At 44.5% G+C, this 26,127-nt stretch overlaps 1 protein-coding gene across 5 annotated transcripts in view; it reads left to right on the forward strand.

Annotated features, from left to right (window-relative positions):
• The window catches only part of LOC136655340 (probable E3 ubiquitin-protein ligase HERC3), a 73,736-nt gene that overhangs the window by 10,960 nt on the left and 36,649 nt on the right, over window positions 1-26,127 (forward strand). For all 5 annotated transcript variants that reach the window (XM_066631706.1, XM_066631709.1, XM_066631710.1 and 2 more), the window contains exon 2: window positions 14,575-14,843. In XM_066631706.1, coding sequence (XP_066487803.1) covers window positions 14,618-14,843 — 226 coding nt within the window. In that variant the 5' untranslated portion in view covers window positions 14,575-14,617. The remainder of the gene's footprint in view (window positions 1-14,574; window positions 14,844-26,127) is intronic.

Below are 26,127 nucleotides of genomic sequence, written 5' to 3' on the forward strand. Positions count from 1 at the left end.
GCATGCATGTGGCTTGTTTTCTTGGGCTGGGTGGAAAGATGCAAAGGTGATATTCATAAAGATTTCTTTTTTTCCCAAGGGGTGAACCCTATCCAAGGCTCCAATCCTATCTACACTTACCAGGGAGTAAGCCCCATTGACTATAATGGGATTGACTTCTGAGTAGACATGCATAGGATTGGGCTCTTAGGCTCCAATCTTATTCACACTTACCAGGGAGTAAGCCCCACTGACTATAATGGGACTGACTTCTGAGTAGGATTAGGCTACAGTCCTATCCACATTACATGGGAGCAAGCCCCACTGATGATAGTGGGACCTACTTCTGAGTAGGCATGCACAGGATTGGGCTCCTAGAAACATTGCAGTGGTGTGGATGTTTGCTATATTCCTTCTCTTTGGGCTTTAGGGCTCTCTCTCTCTCCTTTGCTCAGGCAACACATGCAATCAGGCAGGCTTCCTGGCTGGACAACACCCCATGGGCGACAGACGGGCAGAGAGACACGTGCTCCCACCAGCACATGCTACTTCCCTGGGCTTGGGGCTTGCTTAGGAGGCTGTACGTGCTCCTGCTGGCGTGTGCCTGCATGTGCAGCAAGCATCCTCCCTGACCTCTTCCCCCCTCCCTACATGTTCTTCTACTGTTGCAACCAATGAATGGGAGGAGAAGGGAGCTCCCCAGATGTGTGCATGAGAGGCTGCAGCTGAAGAGCAGTTCTGATTTATTGTTTCCCATCCCCTTTTTGCAGCATTAACTTTTGCATAGATAGGGGGGGATCTGTTTACCTCTCCTGCCTGACACCTTTTAAACGGTGGTTGCCTTAGCAGAGTGTGGAGGGAGCGGTCGTCTGTATTCAGGCCACTGTACAGCAGTGTTTCTCAAGATTTGTCCTCTGCCGTACCACTTCACATGGTCCACCTGTTCAGAGTACCACCGGAAGTAACTGGTGAGGACATTGTTGACGGTTTCTTCTGGGTTGGGAGGCCAGATGCGACAGGACAAACACCAATAAGAGGCAGGGTGGGCAGGAGGGCTTTTTCGGGCGCTAAAAAACATTCTTTGAAGCTCTGTCTACTGAGCCAAGCATCCTATCTCTGTTTGTTGCGTCACATTCCTGGCCTCGCTGCTGGGCAGTAGGTGTCCAGGGGTTCTGCGAGTATCACCAGACACCACCTCAAGTAGGTGGTACCCGTACCACTGGTTGAGAAACATTGCTGTACAGTATCATCTTTTCCAGTGGCTCTTTGAACATAAGAACATCAGAAGAGCCCTGCAGGATTGTGCCAAAAGCCCATCTAGTCCAACTTCCTGTATCTCACAGTGGCCCACCACATGCCTCAGGGAGCACACAAGACAACCAGAGACCAGCATTCAAATGCCACTCCCTTGCATCTGGTATTCTGAGGTAGCCTACTTCTAAAACCAGGAAGTGGCACATATCCATTATGGCTTGTAACCTGTGATGAACTTTTCCTCCATAAATCTGTACAATTCCCTTTTAAAGGCATCTAGGTCAGATGCCATCACCACATCCTGTGGCATGGAGTTCCACAGACTAATTAGACACTGAGTAAAGAAATATTTTCTTTAAATACAATTTTCTTTTGCTGGTGTCTTGTTTTGTTTCTTTAAGATGATGGAACTCCTTTGGGTCATGGGTGATTAATTTTTTTCCAATTAATTTTTGCAATTTTATATGATAACCTTTTTTGTGTTGAAAAGCAGTATGTAAATATGATTTTAAAATACGCATTTGCACACGTGTGTGCATATACATATGTCAATGTAAAAAAAAAAAAAAGAGCAGATAGTCGGCTACCTTTCCCAAAGTCTGTAGCCCTAAGCAGGGTTACTTGGAAAGTAAGGGAGGAACCACAAGATAAAATGCTTATAAGAAATATAGGGCTGCTGTTGAAAATGTTGAGGTATCCGGTGCCCCTTCATAACTGAGCTAACATCCTGGCATCATTGAGAGCCAGTAGTGTAACCAGAGGGGGGGCAGTGCAGTATAGTAGCATAGCGACAGGGAGGTACAGCACTATGTTTTGCATGGTACCTCAATGTGCTGTGCAAGCTGCCCCCTACTCGCAAGTGTTGGCCCAAATGGCTCCTATGGTAAATGGAAGGGGCAACTTACAAGCTGCTCTCCAGCGCCTTTTGTACTTACCCCTCCACCCCCCTCTGGCTATGCTACTGTTGAGAGTTTCCTTGCCCCTGTTTCATGTCAGTGGCTGCCCCTATTGGGAGCAAGGACATCCACATTAAGAGGACAGAAGAGCATGGGGTATGTTGTTCTTAAAATAAATACAATTAACTTTCAGCCTTGTCTTACTCTTTTCTTGCAACACACCTAAACTTGTTTTAGTCTGATGGTTGGTAGGGTATTAGCCATCTCATCTTGATTTTGACCCTTGGAGTATGCTGTCCTCTCCATCACCATCTTTTCCATTTCTTGCTCACTTTCAGAATTCCTCTGCTTTAGAAAATTATACTATATAAAGCTACACTGAGCCAGGCCACTGATCCACCCAGGACTCTGGCAGGAGCTCTGTAGTGCCTCAATCACTGTTTGCTGCCTGACAATGGAGCATGCCAGGGCTTGAACCTGGAGCGCTATGTCTGCAAGACATGGGTTCTACCACTGAGCTGTGAGCAGGCTGGCTCTTCAACATGGCGGACATACTTTGTAATACGGAACATTCAAAGGGTCTATTTCTGCCACCTGCAGACCCATATGGGGGGTCCTGGTAGTGCATTAAGGATGCAATCCTTTCCATGCTTACCTGGGAGTAAACCCCATTGATTATAATAGGACTTGCTTCTGAGTAGACATGCATAGGATTGGGCTGTAAGTTGTCTGCTGATCATGTAGCCTGGCTTCTGGGGCAGATTTGCAAAGGAGCTTCTACCGCACAGGTTTGGGGCAGTTGAGCCAAAAATTAGGGAAAGAATTCACAGTGTAAGAGCCTCTTTGCGATAAACACTGGGGTGGGACTGTAGCTCAGTGATAGAGCAGATGATTTGCTTGCAGAGCATCCTGGGTTCAATCCCTGGCATCTTCAGGAAGACAGTGTTTTTCCCAGCTCTGGAAAGCCACTGGTGGTCATTGGTTCATTGGTCTGATTCACTATAAGGCAGCTTCATATGTTTGCTGCCCAGGGAGACATTCACCCCCAGGGGTGTTCAAACCAAAGTTGCATCTGCTTCTGTTAGAGATGCTTTGGGATATCATGCCATATGGTGAGAGGTTTTGACTGGATGACTCAAGAGGCCTCTGGTGCAGCAATGCTACTCCTGCTTCCGAGCTTTGATATGCTAGGGAGAAAGTGGAAAGCAGTTACTGCCTTTCATAAAACTATTTTTTGTTTGTGTAAGTGGACTTGCATTGATTTGTCGCCACCCTCTTTTCCGTCACAATGCACAAAATGGGAAAAGTTTGGTTTACCGCTTTATAAAGTGTGAAATAAACCTATACGATTTGGGTGACACTTGTATTATTCTCCTCCTCCTTCTTCTCCCTCTCACTGTTCTTCCGGCTGTTCTTCATTGCTAGCTTGCTAAACATCTGCACAATTTTAAAATAATAGAGCTGACAACCAGGCTGGGAGTTTTTTGTGCAAAGTTCCTGCAAATTGTCCTCATTTCACAGTTGCCATGTGGAAGCCAACCATGCTGTCAACCCAAGCATACGTGACCCCCCTCCCTGTTGGTTATTCTCTTTGTAGGCCTTATACCTTGTAAGAACAGGAGAGTTGGATAATCTAAGGTCTGCCTTGGCATCCCGTTTCCCCGTAGTGGATGATCAGATACTTCTTGGAAACCCACAAGCAGAGCCTGAAGGCAGTATTTATTTAATTTATTTCTACCCTGCCTTTTGTCCACTAACATGGGCAGTAGTCCTCCCCTGCTGTTCTCCACCTTCCACCATTCAGTAGCATCCTATCTCTGAGGATGGAGGTTCCACTTAGCCATCATGGCTAATCACTGCTGAGAGACCTCCTCCTGATGTCCTCTGCAGGTGCCTGAAGCTGTTGGAGATGGAACTGAGTGTGACAAAAATCTCATTTCTCCCTAGCTAAGTGGCAGTATTTTTAATGTATCCTGGCCTTGCCTCCAGCAGTTCTTCCAGAATCAGGAGTTCTATTTTATACTGAAGTCTTCATGAGTTGCATTGTTGCCTAGAAGCTGAAGGAGAGGTCAAAAGCAAGAAGCAGGCATCTTAAACCTTAAGGTGCTGTGTTAGGGCTAGTTTGCACTTGTTTCATCTCTGGCCAGAACAGTACTGGCTTGCCTCAGGCTGAGAATGTGGTATGATGATACCCTTTGTCGCTTTGAGGTGGGTGAGCTCATTAATCCCTTCCTGTTATTTTTAGAGCCCAATCCTATACCTATCTACTCAGAAGTAAATCCCATTAGAGTCAATGGGCCTTACTCTCAGGAAAGTGTGGATAGGATTGCAGCCTTAACCTTTCAGTAGCACCTTCCTGGCACAAGTTGTTCATGACAATTCCATGACTCTCGCCTGGATGTACAGGTTTTGATGTAGGGAGGGTGCAAGTCATCTTTCTTCAGGAGCAACTCCAGCTGTTATGATCTATAGTATTTATAATACTGGTTGAGTATCCCTTATCTGGATTGCTTGGGACAGGAAAGTGTCTGGATTTTGAATAAATATACGCGCAGTGCAATCCTAACTTGTGTTGGATCAGGCAAGCCGAGTGGCCTGCACTGTATTCAGTGCAAGGTTGGTGCTGGCTGGAGCACACCTCAGGGGTAAGGGGATATTTTCCCCTTACCCCATGTCATGCCCCAGTCATCCCTATGGGGCTACTTGGATTTGCGCCAGCAAAATCATTGCCACAAATCCAAGCAGCCCAGTATAATGCCAGGCTGGCTGAGAGGGGTGTTAGGATTTGGCCTGCAGTTCCATGGCCAGTCCCACACACTTCCTGGGCCCAATCTGCCTACCTGTCTGCCCTCCCCCACCCCCAAATCCCTCTCCACCCCCACCCTGCACCAACCTCCTTTGGCAGGCATAAACTCACCTGCTCAGGCCATGGATCTTGCATCCATGGGCTAGCACAGCTTGCTCAAAAGCAGGGGTGCCCAAACCCCGGCCCTGGGGCCACTTGCGACCCTCAAGAACTCCCAATGCGGCCCTCAGGGAGCCCCCAGTCTCCAATGAGCCTCTGGCCCTCTGGAGATTAGTTGGAGCCCGCACTGGCCTGACGCAACTGCTTTCAGCATTAGGATGACTGTTTGACCTCGCGTGAGCTGTGGGATGAGGACTTTCTCCACTGCTTGCTGTTTCATGTCTGTGATGCAGTAGTGGCAGCAAAGGAAAGGCCAGCCTTGCTTTGTGCCAGGCCTTTTATAGGCCTTGAGCTATTGCAAGACCTTCATTCATTCATATAAGTTCATCTTTAATATATTCATTTATGTAAATTTATTCAAATTTGAAATGTAAATTAATTCTTTTTTTCCCCGGCCCCCAACATAGTGTCAGAGAGATGATGTGGCCCTCCTGCCAAAAACTTTAGACACCCCTGCTCAAAAGGATGCTCTAACATGGTTTAAGGCACATTCAAAACACTCCTGGGCTGGTGCGGGGGACCTGCGCCAGCTGAAGTCAGAGCCAGGACTGCACTCTGAGAAATGCTTTCTCTTACTGTTTTCAGTGTTACCCATATGGGTGCCTGCTCACCTCTTGACAGTTTTACAACAGTATCTGTACAGGTACACCCAAAAGAGCAGAGAACAGAACTTATAGGGTGTGCCTGCTCTGTAGGTGAGAATGAGCACAAGACCTTGTAGTGTTCACACTAAAAAAAGAAGAAGTCTTGGATAAAAAATGTCTGGATTTCAGAATAGTCCGGATAACAGATATCCAAATAAAGGGTAACCTGCCTGAACTTAGCATTTGTATCGTGCTTTCTGAGTGTATAATATGGTTCACATGTATTAACCTGATGCAGTTCCTACAACAACTCTATAAGGTAGGCAAATATTATTATCCCCATATTGCAGCTGCAGAAGACTGAGTATCTTGACTAGCAGTGCCCTGCTAACTGGGAAAGAGGCACATTTCAAGTGGTGCTCCTATTACATTGACAGGGAGAGAGTAACTGTCCCAGTGGCTATTTGCTGGTGTTCTTCTACATCCTTTTTAGATTATGAGTCCTCCTGGGAAAGGGAGCCATTTAGTTATTTGATTTTGTCTGTAAACTGTTTTATGAACTTGTTAAAAAGTACCGTAGTATATAAATGATGGTGATAATAATTTTTCGTATATGTGCTTGTGAATACATCTATTCTTAGAATATTGTGAATCTTGGACATATACAATATGTTTAGCCTTGGATATAGCCGAGATCAAGTTTTTGATTCTTGGGATTCTTTTACCCATTCTGAAACCACTTTGCTTCCCTGCTGAAACATGAATGGACCAGGGTTGCTGTTCTGTTCACTCATCTCTCATATACTGGCAAACAGCCCCTGCAAAGGGTGCTATGCTGAGATTAATAGGAACAGCAGCTTTTGGGTAGGAAGGATTTAACCTGGGGAAATAGGTTACTCCCCCACCTGCTTCTAAGCAAAGAAAAAGCTGTTAGGAAATCTGATCACAAATCTCCAACACCACATTTGGTTGGCCCTAAAATAGCTTCAGGGGAAATGGGAAAGGATAAATATAGAAGCTGGATAAGTTCATCCATTTCTCTGCTTGATTTATATATAGTGACAGTATTTCAATTAGGGTGAATGTCTCTAACTGGGTAAAATATGGCTGAACAAAATTCACAGCTGTGACCATTTAAGGTCAATGTATGATTGTGAATCCGATAAGGGGGAAAAATGGGAAATATACCTGCTCTCCCAGCTTCAGTATCACTTTATTTTGGTCATTTGTGAAATTCTAAATTAAAATGTGCCCTGACAGAATCCGAAACGTTGATAGTTGGCTGTAGGAGTGTCAAAAACTTCTTGTCCCAAAATAGATCTTCTCCTCTTTAGATGATGGAACTGGTAGTATTTTTAATTCTTTGGGGGGAAAGATGACAAGGTGCAATATTGCAGAATCTACTTGTCTTTATATTTTCCCAAAGGGTCTGGTATCATCTCCCATGTTAACATTCCCGGTACTTTACTCCTTATAAAATCAATGAGATTTATAAAGTGACTAAGATAAATGCTGGCAATTCAGCTAATCAGAGTGGATATTGTGGCACATCCGGTGGGAGTGCAGATATATTGTGGGGTTCTGGAAGAAAGTGCTTGATTAAAATGGGAAAATGGCACATATTGCTGTGGTGCTTGATTCCATCTGTGCTTTAATGGGCCATTTAAATAATCTAGTGAGCACAACAGCCTGTGAATCAATATGGAATGTGTTTGTCTCTGCTAAAACCTTGGTTGTGAGCAAATGTTGCAGTTCAAAAACTCCTTTCATTTCCAAATGATTCCCTAAAACACGAAAGTTACTGAAATGGTAAACATGACAGAAAATGTTCAGTTAAGAGATTGTGGACAATATAGCACTTTGAAAAGACACCGTTACTCTTCATTAATTTATGGAATGGAAGAAACCATAAGATTCTGTTTGTTTTTGTATCCTTTAAGGCAGTGATTCCCAGACTGTGAGCCGCGGCTCCCAGGGGAGCCACAGAAACCAGCCAGGGGAGCTGTGGATTCTTCCTCCAAAAAACCCACTGCCCTATACAATATATCAGAGTGTGGCCCTAACGAGGAGCCGTGGTCAACAGCCCAGTAGGTCAAGGGAGCCACCAGTCAAAAATGTTTGGGAACCACTGCTTAAAAGCATTGGTTCTCAAACTTTTAGCACTGGGACCCACTTTTTAGAATGACTACCTGTCAGGACCCACTGGAAGTGATGTCATGGCCAGAAGTGACACCATCAATTCAGGCTTCAAACCTAAGCGACGAGCAACCAAAGGTCCCATTACACAGTGCGCTCAGTGCCCCCTTTTCCAGTGTTCTGTCTTCTCACCTATTCAGGGCAAAGCACCCTGCCTCTCTCCCACCGGGAGCTGTCCTTGCCCTGCAGCTCTTTACCCTGTATTTTCAGCTCTGTGTTTTCAATGGCAGCTCAGTTAGGTGCTACGCTACCCACCTGAAATTGTCTCATGACCCATCTGGTGGGTCCTGACCCACAGTTCAAGAACGGTGCTTTAAGAACTTATTGTTGGTATGTAGTTTATTTTACTTGTAGTAGAATGCTGCGATTTTGTAGGTTTAGTCCCAGTGCAGACATTTGGGAATGTGCTTTGGGCTTGTGTGTTTTCTCCCCTTCTTTCCTCAGCCTGCATGCTCTGATTCTCTCCCAAACTTCATTGTTTGGGAACCCCAGTTTGCTGTGACCTCCAAATCAGACAAACTGAACTCTCACAAACTATAGTTTGCCCCCAAACTTGGAAAGAAAATTTACAATAGACTCATCTCTGGTGTTGCCATGATATCTGAACCATCATCTTGTATATATTCTTCGCTTCTTTCAGATGTATGTGTTGAATTTTAAAGGTGTCTTGAATTTGCAGCCTAAGCACTTTAAAACTTGTAATTGGTGATTAAAACTGTTTTCCATGACTAGTCAATTGACATTTTTGATGATTAGCTTGCTATGGTAATTAAATCTTTCAACCCTATTTTAAATATTGAAATGACTCCTTTTAGCTGAAAGTACAGGTATGCGCAACTTAGGGGATACTTCTCCCATCCCTGTTGTTATGCGATTAGGTTGTTAAGCAAACATCCCATCAGTCTAGTGCAGGGGTGTCCAAAGTTTTTGGCAGTAGGGTCACATCATCTCTCTGACACTGTGTCAGGGGCTGGGGAAAAAGAAATAATTTACATTTCAAATTTGAATAAATTTACATAAATGAATATATGAATGAATGAAGGTCTTGCAATAGCTCAAGGCCTATAAAAGACCTTGCACAAAGCAAGGCTGGCCTTTCCTTTGCTGCTGCTACTGCATCACAGACGTGAAACAGCAAGCAGTGGAGGGAGCCCTCGTCCCACAGCTCACTGGAGAGGCCAAACAGTCGTCCTCACACTGAGAGCAGTTGCATCCGGCCAGTGTGAGCTCCAGCAAATCTCCAGAGGGCCAGAGGCTCATTGGATACTAGGGGCCACCTGAGAGGCCTTGAGGGTCGCAAGTGGCCCCAGGACTGGGGCTTGGGCACCCATGATCTAGTGCCTTTGATGTGTAAACAAACACTTCCTGCCAGACAATAGCTGGTTGCATAAACTACTGACAGATTGCCTCTTCTTTGCATTAAGAGCCTCTCTGTTGTGTAAACAGACACTCTGCTGCAGGCTAAGGGAGACTTGATTACCTCATTAAGAATCTCTTTGTTTTGCTTTGACCACCATCATATATGCAGTATGTCATTATGTGGTCCATTGTTAAGTGGCGCACACCTTTACTTGTTCCTAAACTGTACTTTCCAAACCTAGGCAAGGAACTTTGACTAGCAGGTTAGTTTTGAACACATATTTTAATAGCACCTTCTTTCTGCCCTACAATTAATATCTATTCGATTTCATTCTTTTTGGCCGTAAACCTTCTCTATAGGCGGCTATCATTGAGTTCCATCAATCTGTGAAATTGCTGTCCACATTGAATCAGGCGATGGAGGTGGTGTTGAAATTTGATCTCATTCTTGGAATGTCAGCCATACCAACCACGAAAAGATTAGTAGACTGCTAACTTCACTAAGTAACAAGTCAAAATATAATTACCAATTGAAACTGTTTTTAGTAAATAAAAGAAAAATTGGAAAGATGTGTCTGATTTCTGAGTGACACTGGTAACACACTGGCATTGAATGGTTAGGACACAGTGATATGTAAGACAGAATAAATCTTTCAAAGGCACCTGGAATTTATTTACAGCCTGCTATCATTTTTAATGTGCTTCTCAGAGAGGACAGGAACCTGCTTCAAGGTGCTCTGAAAAATGCTTGACAGGTATCGAGATGAGAATGAGCACTGAATACACAAGGCGAGGATCTGGGTGCAGGAAAAGTCACCCCTCCCCATTATCTGTGGAGAGTCCCTTGGCTATACAGTTAGAGCAGTGGTTCTCACACATTTTGCACCAGGACCCACTTTTTAGAATGAGAATCTGTCAGGACCTACTGGAAGTGATGTCATGACCAGAAGTTACATCATCAAGCAGGAACATTTTTAAAAATCCTGGGCTGCAATCCTATCCAGGATTAAGTCCCATTGACTCTCATTGTTAAAAGATTATACCTAATAGTTTGTTAAAAATACAGGTCTGTAACGTTTCCCGAAAGGCAGCCATATCCCATGGTAGCATACAGTCTAATATATTAAAAATAAAATATTGAAATGAACGGGGACCCACCTGAAATTGGCCCGCAACCCACCTAGTGGGTCCTGACCCACAGTTTGAGAAACACTGTGTTAGAGAATACTTCACCTGTACTAAACCATTTCCATGAGTGGTTTCCCAGTCAGTTTGGGGCAGATGCTTTGTGAGCATCTGCCTGATGCTTTTGGATGGCCTCCGTTGAGACTCTGAGTTGAAACAGGAGAGTATGAAGGAAGCTCCTTTCCACTGAGACCATTGAGCTAACCAGGTCAGTATTGCTTCCCTGGGGCATCACATGCCTGATCTCGTCTGATCTTGGAAGCTAAGCAGGGTCAGGCCTGGTTAGTACTTGGATGGGAGACCGCCTGGGAATACCGGGTGCTGTAGGCTTATACCATAGTCTTTCGAGACTGAAGGTTGCCAACCAAACATTGTCTGTGTAAACTGGCAGCAGTTCTCTGGGTTGCAGAGGAGGTTCTGTCCCAGCCCTAGCAGAAGATACCATGGATTGAACCTGGGACCTTTGTATGTATAGCCAGTGCTCTGCCGCTGAGTTCCGGGCCCTCCCCTGAGCACTGTGGACATAAAGTGCTTTCCATGTAGAGACAGTGGAGGTCTGGTGGAAAGAGCAAGCAGTAAATTGCATAATGAAGGTGCTGACAACAGAAACAAATTTGTTCAAGCGTTAATGGCCAGTGAACAACGGCGCTGAAGTTTTATTTGCTGCTGTGACTGCTCTGCCAATTGGCAAGCCGTATTTAGAAATGTTCACCACCAAATAGATTGCGTTTTGAGTCCTATTTGACTTGCAGGAAGGGGGGGTAGCAGAGGGTTGTTCCAAGGATATTTGCGCTCTTGCATCACGTACTGAAGACATGGCATGGCAAGGACTCAATATTGTAAGCAGGGTTGAAGCGATAGAAGATCTTGCCCTGGGTACGGTCTGGGCAGAGATGTGAAAGGAACTTCAAAGATCATCAATATATTGGACATGATGTAAAGGTTTCTTTTCAGTATAAATTAAGAAATTTTTTTAAGGTGGTAGATGAAAAGGCAGATATTAACTTTCTCAGAAGCTTGGGAAGGGCAGCAAGCCAGGCAGACTGGCAATATTGCAATATTTTATTGCAGTGGTTCCTGAACTTTTAGGCACTTTTAGACAATGCACTATCAGAACCCACCTAGGTTTACCAAACTTTAAACCAGTGGTTCCTACCTTTAGGAGCCCGTGGAGCACTGAGGCGAAAATTGGAATTGTTGTGGACCACATGCGGCTGTGGGCAGTCTGATCTCCACCCTCTCCGGTGGCCTGCTTCCTCATGGGCTATCAGAGGACTGAGAATGTATCGCTAGCTGATTCTTCAGTGGTTGTAGCTGCAGGTGATTTGTTCTTTGCTGCCTTTGGTGGTCCATGGAAGATTGCTTGCCCGGTGAGACACTGGAAGTAATCAAAGGCATTTTTTGTCCTGAGACATCATGGACTTCTCAGGGTCTTGCGGAATACCTGTGGTCCACAGACCACAGGTTGCGAACCAGTGCTTTAAACAAAGGAGATCTAGAAAGAAATATTTTATTTATTTATTTCTAAGTAATAACCAGAAAAAGACCCTCAATCATCTAACTCCCTATATTTACACATGCTTGGAAACTAGCAGCAATCTTGGAAATTGCAGGAGCTGAACTCTTTGCAGGGTAGTTACCAACCACAGTATCTGATTTTTGCCTCAAGGCTTGAGGCAATTAGCTATGTGATCTTTTCATCACCCTTTGGTGACCCACCAAAAATCAGGTCGTGACCCACCAGTGGGTTCTGACCCACAGTTTGGGAACCACTGTTTTATTGTGCCTGCAGCCTAATGGAGTGCAGCACATTTGTCTGTAAATACAGGTGTGTGTTGCTTAACAACCTTCCACTTAACGATGGACTGCTTATACAACGGTGGTCAAAGCACAACAAAGAGGCAGTCAGAGATCTCCCATAGAGTGGATCAGGCCAAAGGCCCATCCATGTGGCCTCGAGTCTTGACACAATGCTAAGATGTTGACAGCCAACGTGGGGTAGCGATTAGATCGTGAGACTAGGACTGGGAAGACCCAGCTTCAAATTCCCACCAATCTATGCAGTTCACTAGGACTGCAATCGTGTATGCACTTACCCGTGAGTGGGTCCTGTTGAACTCGAGGGGGTTGTTGTGAGGATTAAATGGTGACGTGGGTGGGGATGAGGGACCGAATAACATATGCTACCTGAGCTGCTTGGAGGAAGGGTAAGATATAAGTGAAATTGATGCATACATTTTTATTAATTGACTATATTTATATAGCACCTTTCTTCCAAAGCTCTAGAAGTAGGGTTTAAAACAATTGGAATGTTAAAAAATGTGCTCTTTTTTTTGTTTTCTAAAGAATGCATTTTTACAGCAGCTGCACCTCTCACAACTGACAATAATAACATAGCCTGTCAAGCCGCTTGGTTCTGGAATCTGGAGGAAAATACAGATGTAGCAGTACTTTTTTTTATTTTTTAAAGAAGAGATAAATCTGCAGAGATAATTGCAAACTGCTTTGTCAACAGGCAGTGTAGAGGGAAACAATAGGGTGGGTGGGGAGGAGGTAAAAAGACTAGTTTGTGTTAGTAATGGGTTTATTTTTCAATTGTATGAACTGCCTTTCCAAACTTATGGTGACATGTAGCAAAAAAAAAAAAAATCCCAATATTTTCAATCCTATACTTAATGAAAGCCACTATTAAAAAAAAATTATTAGCTTTGAGACCTTGGTGGGCAAGTATATACTGAGCCCATGTTCAGGGGAAGTATATACTCTATGTAAGATGCTGAGCTAGCAGAAATGGACTGTTGCCATCATAGCTTCTTTCTAAGATTTCCAAAAGTCTCTGGCTGCCACATAATGCTGACCTGAGTTAGATCCAGCAGTGGCTATTCTTATGTTTTTTCCCGAATTGGATAGTATAATGGGTAGCTCAGTCCTGAGCTGCCCCATGTGCATGGCTGCTGTGGTGCCAAAAGCAGCTGCGGCATCCTGGGTAGCCAGCGGCAGCTTCTCAGGAGAACGGGACACTTGTCCCCTTCCCCTGGATAAGGGAAGCGGCCCCCCAATAGGGCTTCTCAAATAGTTCTTACTGCTACACTAATAGTACTAGCCATGAAAGCCTTAGATTATATGTCAAGCCCACTTTTGTTACACAAGGCAGTTGTGTTTTCATTTTCTGATTATTTGGCTATAACTTTTGATAGAATACAGATATTTCATCACAGTTTGTTTCATTGCATTCAGCAGTAAATCACCCATTGATTGATATGTAACATGAAGGTATTATTCAAAAATAAAAAGATTTTCACAGTTTTGGCCAGTGGTGGTGTCATCCCGCCTGAGTGTGTTCCCAGTGTGGTCTGCAGTCCCTGTACTCCCAAGTGATGGACACTGATGGACAACCAACCCAGTTTTTTTGTTTTTTTTAAAGGTATTTATATACCGCCTTTCTTGGTCGTCAGATTTCTCCTCAGACTTTAATTCAAGGTGGTTTACATAGGCAGGCTATACTAAATCCCAATAGGGATTTTTACAGTTGAAGAAGGTTCTGTCTTTCAAGAACCACAACACTTCAGGTGGATCTTTTATGATCTGGTATCACATTCTGGCCTCCATTTTCCTCCCACACAGACTGACAGTGGCCAAAGAGCAGGTGGAATAACTCAGCATAACTCGGCTAGGCTTGTCAGCTGCTTCAAGATCTCGCCGTTCACGGTGCCGGTGGCCTCAAACCGGCGACCTTCGGGTGTTATCTTCAGGCAAACGGAGGCTCTACCCTCTAGACCAGACCTCCTGCCAGTTGCACCAAGATGGCAGAAAAATGTGTTCTGACACATGGGTGACCAACCTGTAGTGTAGGCCTTGGAAGATTTTGATGCAGAGAGAGAGGAACAGATGGACCCAAGTGGACATAGCTTAGAAGTTAGCTTAGAAGGAGGGGTTCTAGTTCTTTGTTAGAGCATCAGTTTTGTATGTAGAAAAACCAGATGCAACTGGAGAGTCTTTATGTTGAGCAGGGAGATATACATATGGAGTTCCTGTGCAATCTGGATGGGGATATGATAGAAAGCACATGCCCTTGCTAATGTCTTTGGCTTGTATCTGGTCTGCATATGATGCCATTTTTGTTGATGGACTCTCCTTTCTTTCTCTTTCCCCTTAGGGAAAAAAAAATCAAGCTACATGAGTTGCTAAAAGGAAAGAAGATGTTATGTTGGGGATATTGGACTTTTGGACATCCTGGGGCAGGTAGCAATTGCCAAGCGATCATCCCTGAGCCTCGGAACAGTGGGTTCATTCATGAGAGGAGCATCAAGGAAGTGGCTTGTGGTGGAAACCATTCTATTTTCCTTCTGGAGGACGGGGAAGTCTATACATGTGGTGTGAACAGCAAAGGACAACTAGGCCATGAGCAGGAAGGGAACAGGCCAGGTATGTTGTTCAAGAAGGATCCATACCAAGAAACTTAAAGCAAATAGACTTGGTTGTCTGTGGTCTGGTAAGATTTGATGCTGGTACCCAAGTTTCTCAACATTTTTCTCTGCTCATCACAGGGGTAGTAGGGTTTTTTTTTGTTTTTTGTTTAACTTCTGCTTCCAAAAATTTGACTTTTGACTTCTGTTCTCTACCAGTAACGCAGGCAACTTTGAATCTTCCAACCCATTCTGGCTGAAACATCCTAATAAATATTGCATCTAACTCAATTTTTCAGCCAAGCCAAATAGATTTTTGCATCTACAGGCGACTTCCACTATCCGTGGAGGTTCTGCCCCGCGAATAAAGAAACCATGGTTGCAGGGAAACTTTATATAAATAACACTCCCTGCATGCCCGTTACAAGTACGTTTGTTTTACTGTAGTTGCATTTGCAGTGCAGGTGCTTCTTTCTTAACATTCTTGCTTAACTGAAGAAGCGAACGTGCAAGAAGTTGACCTGCACACTACAGAGAGACCAACAGGAAGCAGTCTTGTTTCCTGTTACTTGCCCTCTAGCGTGCAGGCTGGTTACCTGCACATTCAGTTCTTCAGTTAAGCAAGAAGCACCTGTGCTGTAAGCGCTACTATAGTAGAACAAGGGTACTTGTAATGGGCACAAGGGGTGAAGGGTGGTCCCCCACAGATCCATGTATCCGTAGATAAGTGAAACAGTGGATACTGGATCAGCGGATATGGGGGCTGACTGCATTCTCAATTCTTCAGTCAAGACTAGATCCCCAAACCACTGAAAAATACCCTTTAATTAGGAATAGGTTGGTGTGCAGGGAGACTGTTTCTTTTCTGGCCCCAGAAGTTGGCAGAAATCCTCCAGAGCTTTGCTGTTGATAGAGATCCAGCCCACAGAAGCAGTGTTTCCACTGAGTCTTCTGGCCCTTAACAGGCCTTCCTTTAATCCCAGCAATGTGTACACATGTAAGATCTTTCAGATCTTCACTGAATGTGGCTAGGGAAGGAGTCTGTAGATGTGGTCCTTCTCCCTGGTGTTTGGTCTGCTATGTGGACCAGAAGGGAGAAGTGTGGGGATCGACAGAAGTTGGCTGTGCTTTTGCAAGCCTGGTGCTTTTTCGATCTTAAAATTTGAATGCAAAACAGTATTTGAGGCAATATGTGCAGAGCCATAAACCTAAAACACCAACAAGATCAAAGGCGGAAAGAGCCTTTTTTTATTTGCTCAAATATTTTATGGGATTGAGATCTGTGATCATTTGGAATTGATATGCGGATTGCATAGTCTGAAACATAAACACTTTGATGCAGACTACTTACATAATGGAAAGACAAAAGCTTTGTGAATATACCAAAAAGGAGAGAATTAAAGGATTGTATAGATCAGCAGATACACCTGTTTGTACTGATTTCAGGTGGAGTCTGATATGAGCATATGCTGTAAAAGAGTACCAGGTGTGCTTATATAAACACAGGAAGTTGTTTTATGCTAAGTGAAACCATTGGTTTCTCTAATTTGATATTGCCTACACCAGGGGTCACCATCATGATGCGTGTGGGCACATGGGTGTTTGCAGGGGGGGCTGGTGGCACCCACCTCCTGCTGCTGTTTTCACCTAGCTTCCCCCCCACCTGCTTTGTGGGCTTGTATTGTGGAGAGTGGAAGACAGAGTGCATCCCTGTCCTTTCACCCATACTTCCTTTTCTGCTCCCTCCTCTTTGAAACACACACATGCACTGAGCCAAAAAGAGCTTCAGAGAGTAGCACGCTGAGCAGGAGAGGTGATAAACAAGCATGGAGACAGTGGCAGAAGGAACAGTGGAGAATGGCAGGCAGAGTGGGTGGATGGAAGGAAGGTATGAGTGGCTGGGTACAGATGGGTGGAAGGTGTGTGTGTGTGTATATATCTTTGAGGTCTCATTTTGTGCCTGCCTTCCCATCTTTGGCAGCGTCTGTTTTGCAGTGGCACCCACCATCGCATCTTGAAATCCCTCCATAACAGTGGAATTCTTGGTCTGGACTGACTTTCCAGGGTCTCAGACAGAGATCTTTATCAGCTCTGACTGGACATGCTTGCAATGCATGCAGAGCATATGCTGTTTCTTTGCGGGGTGTGTGTGTGCGTGTGTGTGCGTGTCTGTGTCTGTTTTCTTCTTCCTAACTGGTAAAAACATACCACCAGGCATCATTATTTGCGGCACTGGCAAAACAGTGTACAATCCTGATTTCGGTTCATCTAAACTAAACTTGATTGTTACTATATTTCTGTTTCCTTTTGCACTAATGATGTCATTTGATTGGCCACAGGGATGGTTATATATATGTTAACTTGCTTTGTTTTAAGATAACCTGTGGTTTTAAGCACATGAAACGAGAACAAAAAAGTCTACTCTGGCGCTCATTTGCATTGTCTGAAACCACACATGGGCCTTGATTTAAAACCCTTGTCAACAGCAACACTGACAAATCACATCAGTACGTAGTTCTTTTCCAGGCAGGAAAATAAAAGGTGTCCAGGTCAACACTGTCCAACACTGCAGCCCGAGGAACTTTGTACATAGGGGCTTTCTTCCAGGTGCTCCATTGGTTCCTGTACTTGGTACTGGTAGTTACCATCTCAACTAGCAGATAGCATGTGGGTCACATTGCCTTTTGGCAATGGTAACATTGCCTTTTGGTTGATCTTGAAATAACCTAGGCCAGCAGTTCATGTAATGACATGTCCAAGAGAGTGTCCCGCTCTTTTGACACCCCTTGTGCTTGCAGTGGTGGGATGAGACCTGGGTTCAGCCTGATCTATATGGCTGTGGTTTTTTTGCCTAAGCAGCCAAAAATGTTCTGATGTTCTACCCTCTTCATCCTGATTGCAGACTTTTCTCAAAGAACCAGCATAACTGAAGTGCTGTCCTGTGTTTGCCAAGTGGGGCAAAAATAGACTGCTCTCCCTCCTGTTGCTGCAATATTTTCTTCAAGGGTCAGGGATGAGCGATGAGAATTGAGACTATGTTTGGGCCTGATCCTCCATTGGGTCTTTAAAAAAGGACCCTGTCATACTTTTCTCTCGCTGAGCTTCATTCCAAAAATGTTCACTCTTGACATCCGAGTATTCCGTTTTGGTGGCACCCTTTCTTTGGGATCAGTCTGTGCTAGAAGCGTGTCTTTCAAAACTTCCCGTCCTTTCCCCATTTTGCAGGGTGGATTTCCAACGGTTCTGCCAGCTGGCTGTAACACTCTGTACTTTGTGATCAGGTTTATAATAAGGTTTCTTGTATGGTACTGGAGTGCTTAGCACAAGCACTGACTAGCTGGCAATCTGGTCAAGCGTCTGCGCTAGAACTATACGTTCCTAACTTGTCTGCTCCTCTTCTGAAAGAGGAATGCCAGTGCAGGAGGAGAACAAGTGTGTCTCATGCAGTGGTGTCACTAGGGTTTGGTCATCCAGTGCAGGAGGCCAGGATGTGATCCCTATGATAGACCTCCTCCCGTGCAGCAGGCAAGGCAACACCCCTGACGGTGGGCGTGGTGAAGAACCATCACCCCGCTGGTTTTTGGGCTAAGCCTTTTGATAGAATAGAGATATTTCAGCATGGTTTGTTTTATTGCATTCATCATGAAATTACGCATCGATTGATATATAACATGATGATATTATTAGAAAATACCAAGGTTAAAAAAATTTTGGTGAGTAGTGATGTCACACCCCCCATGCACACCCCTTGCACCCCCTAGCAGTGTGACTGGTCCCACAGAGTCCTTCTGATTGCTGAGGATGTCCCCAAGTTCTAGAGTTTTTCCTTGCTTAGAAAAAAGTGCTCCTGGGGTAGAAAATTAAACCTTTAAAAACAACAACTGAGGATTAAGGGACCGTTAAAAAAAATGTATTTATTTAAAAATCACCATACAATAAATGCAGTGCTCCAGGAGAAGCCAAACAGAACAAAAATATTTTAACTGCCTGCTTAAAAGTAGTAGTCAACTGCCTGCAGTGTAGTAGTCAACTGAACCCCCTGGGGAAGTGAGTTTAACAGACTGGCTGCCACTATTGAGAAGGTCCTGTTCTATGTCTCCCACAAATGGAACCTCAGTAAGTAGTTGGCACAGAGTTGATGATGCAGTGCATGTACCCTAAGTCAGTGGTTCTCACACATTTAGCACCAGAACCCACTTTTTAGAATAGAAGTCTGTAAGGACCCACCAGAAGTGATGTCATGACCAGAAGTGACATCATCAAGCAGGAAAAATTTTAAATTATTTAATCCTAATAATCCTTAATAGGATTAAGGCTGTAATCCTACCCACACTTATCCAGGAGTAAGTCCCATTGACTATCATTGCTAAAAGAATATACACAGTAGCTTGTTAAAAGTACAGGTCTGTAACATTTCCCCAAATGCAGTCACATAGCATGGTAGCATCAAGTCTAATTTATTAAAAATAAAATATTGAAATGAATGGGGACCCACCTGAAATTGGCTTGCAACCCACCTGGTGGGTCCTGGCCCACAGTTTGAGAAACACTGCCCTAAGTCATTTTGTACAGGAGGAGATGGTCTTGCAGGTCCTATATAGCTGGCACAAGCCAGAATGGATCCAGGAAAGTGAATCAAGGCCTGGCACGGGAAAAGTATGACGTTGCTGCCTCCTTCTTGGCCTCAGTTTATTCTCCTTCTCACCTGGGGTCCCTTCCCATTCTGCCCAAGCTCCTTCCCATCTCTGACTTTGATATACTGGCACCAGGGCTCCTTTTCCTTCTGCTGGTGCACAGGCCAGAGCATGCTGTGTGGTGTGTTACACTTTGCAAGAGCCGTAAAGGACCTTATGTTGCAAGAGCACTCCAGCAGTGCAAGGCCCTATAAGGACCGGGCCACAAGGCATGGATTGTGTGATGTCGTCCGATATGTTTTCTTCAGAAACAGCTCCAGCTCGCTCACCACTAGCAGCTGGGCAAAAGCACTCCTGGCCAAAGGCTCTACTTGCAACTCCAGAAGCAAGGCTGAATCCAGAGTATTCCCAGACTGCAACCCTTGTCTTTCCAAGGGGAGTGCAACCCATCAAGAACACATTCAAGCCTGTTTCCTCTTCACCTTTCCCCGTTGACCGACAGCGTGTCTCTCTTACCTGGTTTAAATTTCAACTTATTATCTTACATTCAGTCCTCCAAAGCTACCAGGCATTGGTTCAGAACCTTTGCAGCCACAACATAAAGTGCCTATTGTGTTAGATAAGGCATTTTGTCCTGTTCCAGTAATTTAGATTCCGCCTGCCTTAGACTTGCAGGGTTTTACTTCTCTCATGTTAATTGGGGCTTAGCTGTTCCCATCCAGCTCCTCTTAAGAGAAACCTTCAAATTAAAGAAAATAAAAATGAAAGAGGGGTTGAAACAAGATGCGAGAGTTATTCAACTTTGCAGTAAAATGATACATGAGGTAGCACAGGATGAGAGGAAACCTTTTACTCACACTCTTTAAATACCTCTTCAGAGATGAGATAGGACTCAAAACTGTGTAGATAGAACTCATAAGAACAGCCCCACTGGATCAGGCCATAGGCCCATCTAGTCCAGCTTCCTGTATCTCACAGCAGCCCACCACATGCCCCAGGGAGCACACCAGATAACAAGAGACCTGCATCCTGGTGCCCTCCCTTGCATTGGCATTCTGACATAGCCCATTTCTAAAATCAGGAGGTTGCGCATACACATCATGGCTTGTAACCCATAATGGATTTTTCCTCCAGAAACTTGTACAATCCCCTTTTAAAGGCATCCAGGCCAGATGCCACCACATCCTGCGGCAAGGAGTTCCACAGACCGACCACACGCTGAGTAAAGAAATATTTTCTTTTGTCCGTCCTAACTCTCCCAACACTCAATTTTAGTGGATGTCCCCTGGTTCTGGTGTTATGTGAGAGTGTAAAGAGCATCTCTCTATCCACTTTATCCTTCCCATGCATAATTTTGTATGTCTCAATCATGTCCCCCCTCAGGCGCCTCTTTTTTAGGCTGAAGAGGCCCAAACGCTGTAGCCTTTCCTCATAAGGAAGGTGCTCCAGCCCAGTAATCATCTTAGTCGCTCTCTTTTGCACCTTCTCCAATTCCACTATGTATTTTTGAGATGTGGCGACCAGAACTGGACACAATACTCCGGGTGTGGCCTTACCATAGATTTGTACAACGGCATTATAATATTAGCCGTTTTGTTCTCAATACCTTTTCTAATGATCCCAAGCATAGAATTGGCCTTCTTTACTGCCGCCACACATTGGGTCGAGCTAAAATTCTTGAGAAGGCGGATTTTTATGTCAGATCCCTCGTTCTATGGAAAATGCACAGAATTGCAGTGACCAGACTTCCCTGAAAGTAGTCACTGGAATTGTTTGGAGAGGGGAAATGTGCATGACCAGCAGTTTAGCCACTTTGGGAGTCCTCAGATGCTGATGGGGAGCCCATAGTTTCCTCTTATAGGTGCGACTGGCACTCTTTACAGTGTCATCCTAGGCATGTCCACTCAGACGTAAGTTCAGTTGTGTTCAGTGCGGCTTACTCCCAGGAAAGCATATAGCATTGCAACCTTTGGGGCATTTTGGCCTCTGGTATTAGTCAAGAGCTATAATCTAACTGGAGCTAGTCATTTCTCAGTTGGAAAAGGAAGTTCTGTCCTGCATTGACAGCAAATCTGGTATAAGAACGTAAGAACAGCCCCACTGGATCAGGCCATAGGCCCATCTAGTCCAGCTTCCTGTATCTCACAGTGGCCCACCAAATGCCCCAGGGAGCACCAGATAACAAGAGACCTGCATCCTGGTGCCCTCCCTTGCATCTGGCATTCTGACATAGCCCATTTCTAAAATCAGGAGGTTGTGCATACACATCATAGCTTGTACCCCGTAATGGATTTTTCCTCCAGAAACTTGTACAATCCCCTTTTAAAGGCGTCCAGGCCAGATGCCATTACCACATCCTGTAGCAAGGAGTTCCACAGACCAACCACACGCTGAGTAAAGAAATATTTTCTCTTGTCTGTTCTAACTCTCCCAACACTCAATTTTAGTGGATGTCCCCTGGTTCTGGTGTTATGTGAGAGTGTAAAGAGCATCTCCCTATCCACTCTGTCCATCCCCTGCATAATTTTGTATGTCTCAGTCATGTTCCCCCTCAGGCGTCTTCTTGTTTGACTTCAAGGCCATCAAGGTGTGTGCTTTGCTGCAGAGAATGGGTTTGGACTTAGATAGCATGAAGATAGTCTTATCAAGGGAGATGTCCCCAGTGTGCATCTGTGGTGTGTATCTGCAGATGTTTCCAAGTGGTTGTAACTCCATTAAAGCAAAACGTGTTGCAGTTTAACAGCTTGGAAGAAAAGAAAGTAAATCATTTATGGTTTGAAGAGTTGCCCTAATTTTTCTCTTCTTTACCCTTCTTCCAGAAGGATAACTTTTTTTTGTATCCTAGTAGTTTCATTGGAGGACATCAGATACTTCTATGAGAATTCCGTGTTCTCCCCCACCTGGATCTCGATTAACATTAAAGACAAATTGCACCTGGAAGGAAATATTCCATGTGCTTATGATTAACCCTTGTTCATTGAGCTTTCAGTGGTAAATGGAGGCTGGTTCAGGAAATGGAGAAAATGAGAGCTGTTATGGGACTGGTTTATGTATGTGTGCCTTGGCTTCTCTCTCCGTATCTGTGTGAATTTCTTCAGTCATGTGTGGAACAACAGTTGACTGTAACCACCCCATCTTGTACCCTGATGTGCTCTCAGCAAACAAAGAGCCGGCTTTAATCTTTGAGGGGGACATTACTCAGTAGCAGGGCATGTTCTTTGCATTCAGAAGGCTTTTTTTTCACATGGAACGTCTTGGCTAGTAGAGCTGGGAAAGAACTCTGACTGTAATTGTTTCTCCAAGGTTTCAGGGCAGTGGTTGATTATGTGGATCAGTGGTTAACACATAATGTATGCCTCTCTTGGAGCTGAGCTCCTTTTTGCATCACAGTTAATATAAAAGGGAAATAAAAATTTTTCAAGCTTGATAATTATTTACCAGGTATTAACTGAGAGGCCACAGGATTAAAACATAACTTTAATGTTCATGGTGAGTAAATATATTTAAGATATATTTAAATGAGTAAATATATTTGAATGCTTCTTAAATATTGTGGCTCTCAAACATCTGAATTTTTATTGTATGTGGCTCTTACTTTAAGCAAGCTTGGCCACCCCTGGTATAAGGCAGCTTCCTATCAAAAAAGCATCACTGTCAACGCTACTTCTGTGAGACTAAGGGCGCAGTCCTAACCCCTTATGTCTGTGTTTCCCAGCACTGGCATAGCGGTGCCAATGGGACATGTACTGCATCCTGCAGTTGGGTGTCACTTATGGAGGCCTCCTCAAAATAAGGGAATGTTTGTTCCTTTAAGAACATAAGAACATAAGAACAGCCCCACTGGATCAGGCCATAGGCCCATCTAGTCCAGCTTCCTGTATCTCACAGCGGCCCACCAAATGCCCCAGGGAGCATACCAGATAACAAGAGACCTCATCCTGGTGCCCTCCCTTGCATCTGGCCTTCTGACATAGCCCATTTCTAAAATCAGGAGGCTGCGCATACACATCATGGCTTGTAACCCGTAATGGATTTTTCCTCCTGAAACTTGTCCAATCCCCTTTTAAAGGCGTCCAGGCCAGATGCCATCACCACATCCTGTGGCAAGGAGTTCCACAGACCAACCACATGCTGAGTAAAGAAATATTTTCTCTTGTCTGTTCTAACTTTCCCAACACTCAGTTTTAGCGGATGTCCCCTGGTTCTGGTGTTATGAGAATGTAAAGACCATCTCCCTATCCACTCTGTCCATCCGCTGCATAATTTTGTGTGTCTCAATCATGTCCCCCTTCAGGCGCCTCTTTTCTAGGCTGAAGAGGCCCTAGAGGCTGCATTGCCCTTGTGTCAGTGCTTACATAAGGGGTTAGGATTGCACCCTAAAATTATTTTTAAGGCTGCAATCCTAACCTCACTTTCCTGGGAGTAAGACCCATTGAACACAATAGGACTTACTTCTGAGTAGACCTGGTTAGGCTTGTGCCCTATATATGCTATGTATATCGAACCATCGACATCCTAATAGGTGCTTTTAGTGGGGAATTGTGTGAATGCGTAAAGGAACTGTGGCGGACCCAAGTTGCAATGAGAGCAACGGAAAGCAAATATCAGCTGAAGCTAGCTTGGTCTTTACGTCACACATCACTGATTTGGTTATTTTTATATATGCTGAATTTTTTTTTTTTTTTTAAAAAGGCCAGGTGTGGTGCTTTGAACATACTAATTTTAACCCACGTTAAAGAACACACTGGAGTGATTCATTGCCTGCAAGGGGTGACCGCAGTTTCCAAAGAGTTTAGATTCTGCTAAGATTCAGATTAGATTTGACAGCAGCAGTCGTGGCTTGTTTCACTTTTTAATCACATGTTTGCTGTGTTTATATGCAAAGGTGGGGGTGAGTGACTGCAGTCTAATTTTAACATGGAAAGGAGTGCAGAGATTCCACCTTACCGTCCTAGAGTCTGTTGCTCCAGCACTTTCCTCTCTGTCCTGCTTGAAGTGAGCAGTATTATATTGTATTGATGTTGGACTAGAGCAGGGGTCTCTAAACTTTTTGGCTGAAGGGCCGCATCAAATATCTGGCACGGTGTCGAGGGTTGGAAAATGAATGGGCTCAAATGTCCAGGACTTCTCTGTCATGGATATGTACAGTTCAGGCCTAGTAGCATTGCAAGGCCTGAACCAAGCTAAAACAGTAACACAGAAGTGGCTTGCATTCCCTAGCTGCTAGGATTTACAACTCAATGGAAGGTGATTATGTAGCACCTGGGCAGCCAGAAAGATCCCATCAAGGATGGAATGCAGCTGCAGATCTCCAGGGGGGAGGGAAGAGCTGAGAGGTTGAGCTTCCAGCCCCACTTCTGGAGGAGAGGGTCTTTTGTTCCTTGTCTCTAGTGAGAGAGGTGGTGGGTGCACATCCTGCCCCACCAGGACCAAGTGGCCTCTTAGATAACTGAGGATCTACAAAAGAAGCTGACCCAGGTGAGAGTCAGAGATTAATAGAGTTAGCCAGTTAGCTTTGTTGTTTTATGCTGATATGTTTCCTAGAAGTTTCATGCCGCTAGTGTTTGCTGCCTGTTGTAACTTTTTGTAACCCTATGTATTTAATAAAGTAGAAAATCCTTTTACCATGTTGGTTCATTGTCTGTTGGGGACAAAGGTTCAGAATCCTGCCTAGCCGTTCAGCAAGCTACCAAAAATCCCCATTGTGGACTAGAAACTTGAGGACTGAGACTTTAAGTAAAGAAAGTGCTCACTGCCTACAAGGGATATAGTTAAGCCTAGAGGGTCTCGGTGTCCCTGGACTGAGGCACTGGCTCTTACAGGGTGGTGGCAGTACTACCAAACAGGGATCTTTGAGGGCTCTAGGGTTCAGAACCAAAAACTCTGAGCACCCAAAACCCTGGGAGTGAGACCCAAGTGTAAGACATTCTCCAAGCACTAATAAAGCCCAAGAAATAAAGCACACACTTAAAAGGGTCCGTCCCCCCCCACAAGCACTGGTTGTGTTTGGTCAACTGGGCCAGAGCTCTCAGATGATCAGAGACTGGCTGCAGGCCGGATAAAGGCTTGCTGCAGGCTGCATCTGGCCCTGGGCCGGGGTTTGGAGACCCCTGGACTAGAGGAAAAAGGAGTCTGGGTGACTAGGGAGGTAAGGTAGAAGAAGATGAAGAATTAAGCTCCCCTCACCTACATGTCTTTTGTGCATGGCTTTTAAAAGTCAGGGGACAGAGAAATAAAGGTGGGTGCTACTATCACGCTAGATTGATCTTGAGACACAAACACTTTGATCAATTTGATTTGTTTCTTGCCTTTCTTCCCAAAGGTCACCCAAGGTGGCTCACAATAAATTAAAATACCTAAACAATACAATACATAGCTATAAAATACATATAAAACTATAAAATGCGCATTAAAACTCATAAAACTAAATCACTGACAAGCAGCAGTACGAATAAAACGATCGTATAAGACCCATCAGTCATAAAACATTACAAAATTTATTTTCAAAAAAGCATGCACCGGTCTGCAGCCATCATACACTACCAATGGCTTTTTGGAATAAAAGCCATCTTCAGACCTCGCCAGAAGGCTAATAATGAGGAAGCTGTTCTCAGCTCAAAGAAGAGGGAATTCTATAGTACAGGCACATTTTCAGGTCTCCTGAAATTC

The sequence above is a fragment of the Tiliqua scincoides genome, chromosome 6 (genome assembly GCF_035046505.1).
Source record: "Tiliqua scincoides isolate rTilSci1 chromosome 6, rTilSci1.hap2, whole genome shotgun sequence".
NCBI lineage: Eukaryota > Metazoa > Chordata > Lepidosauria > Squamata > Scincidae > Tiliqua > Tiliqua scincoides.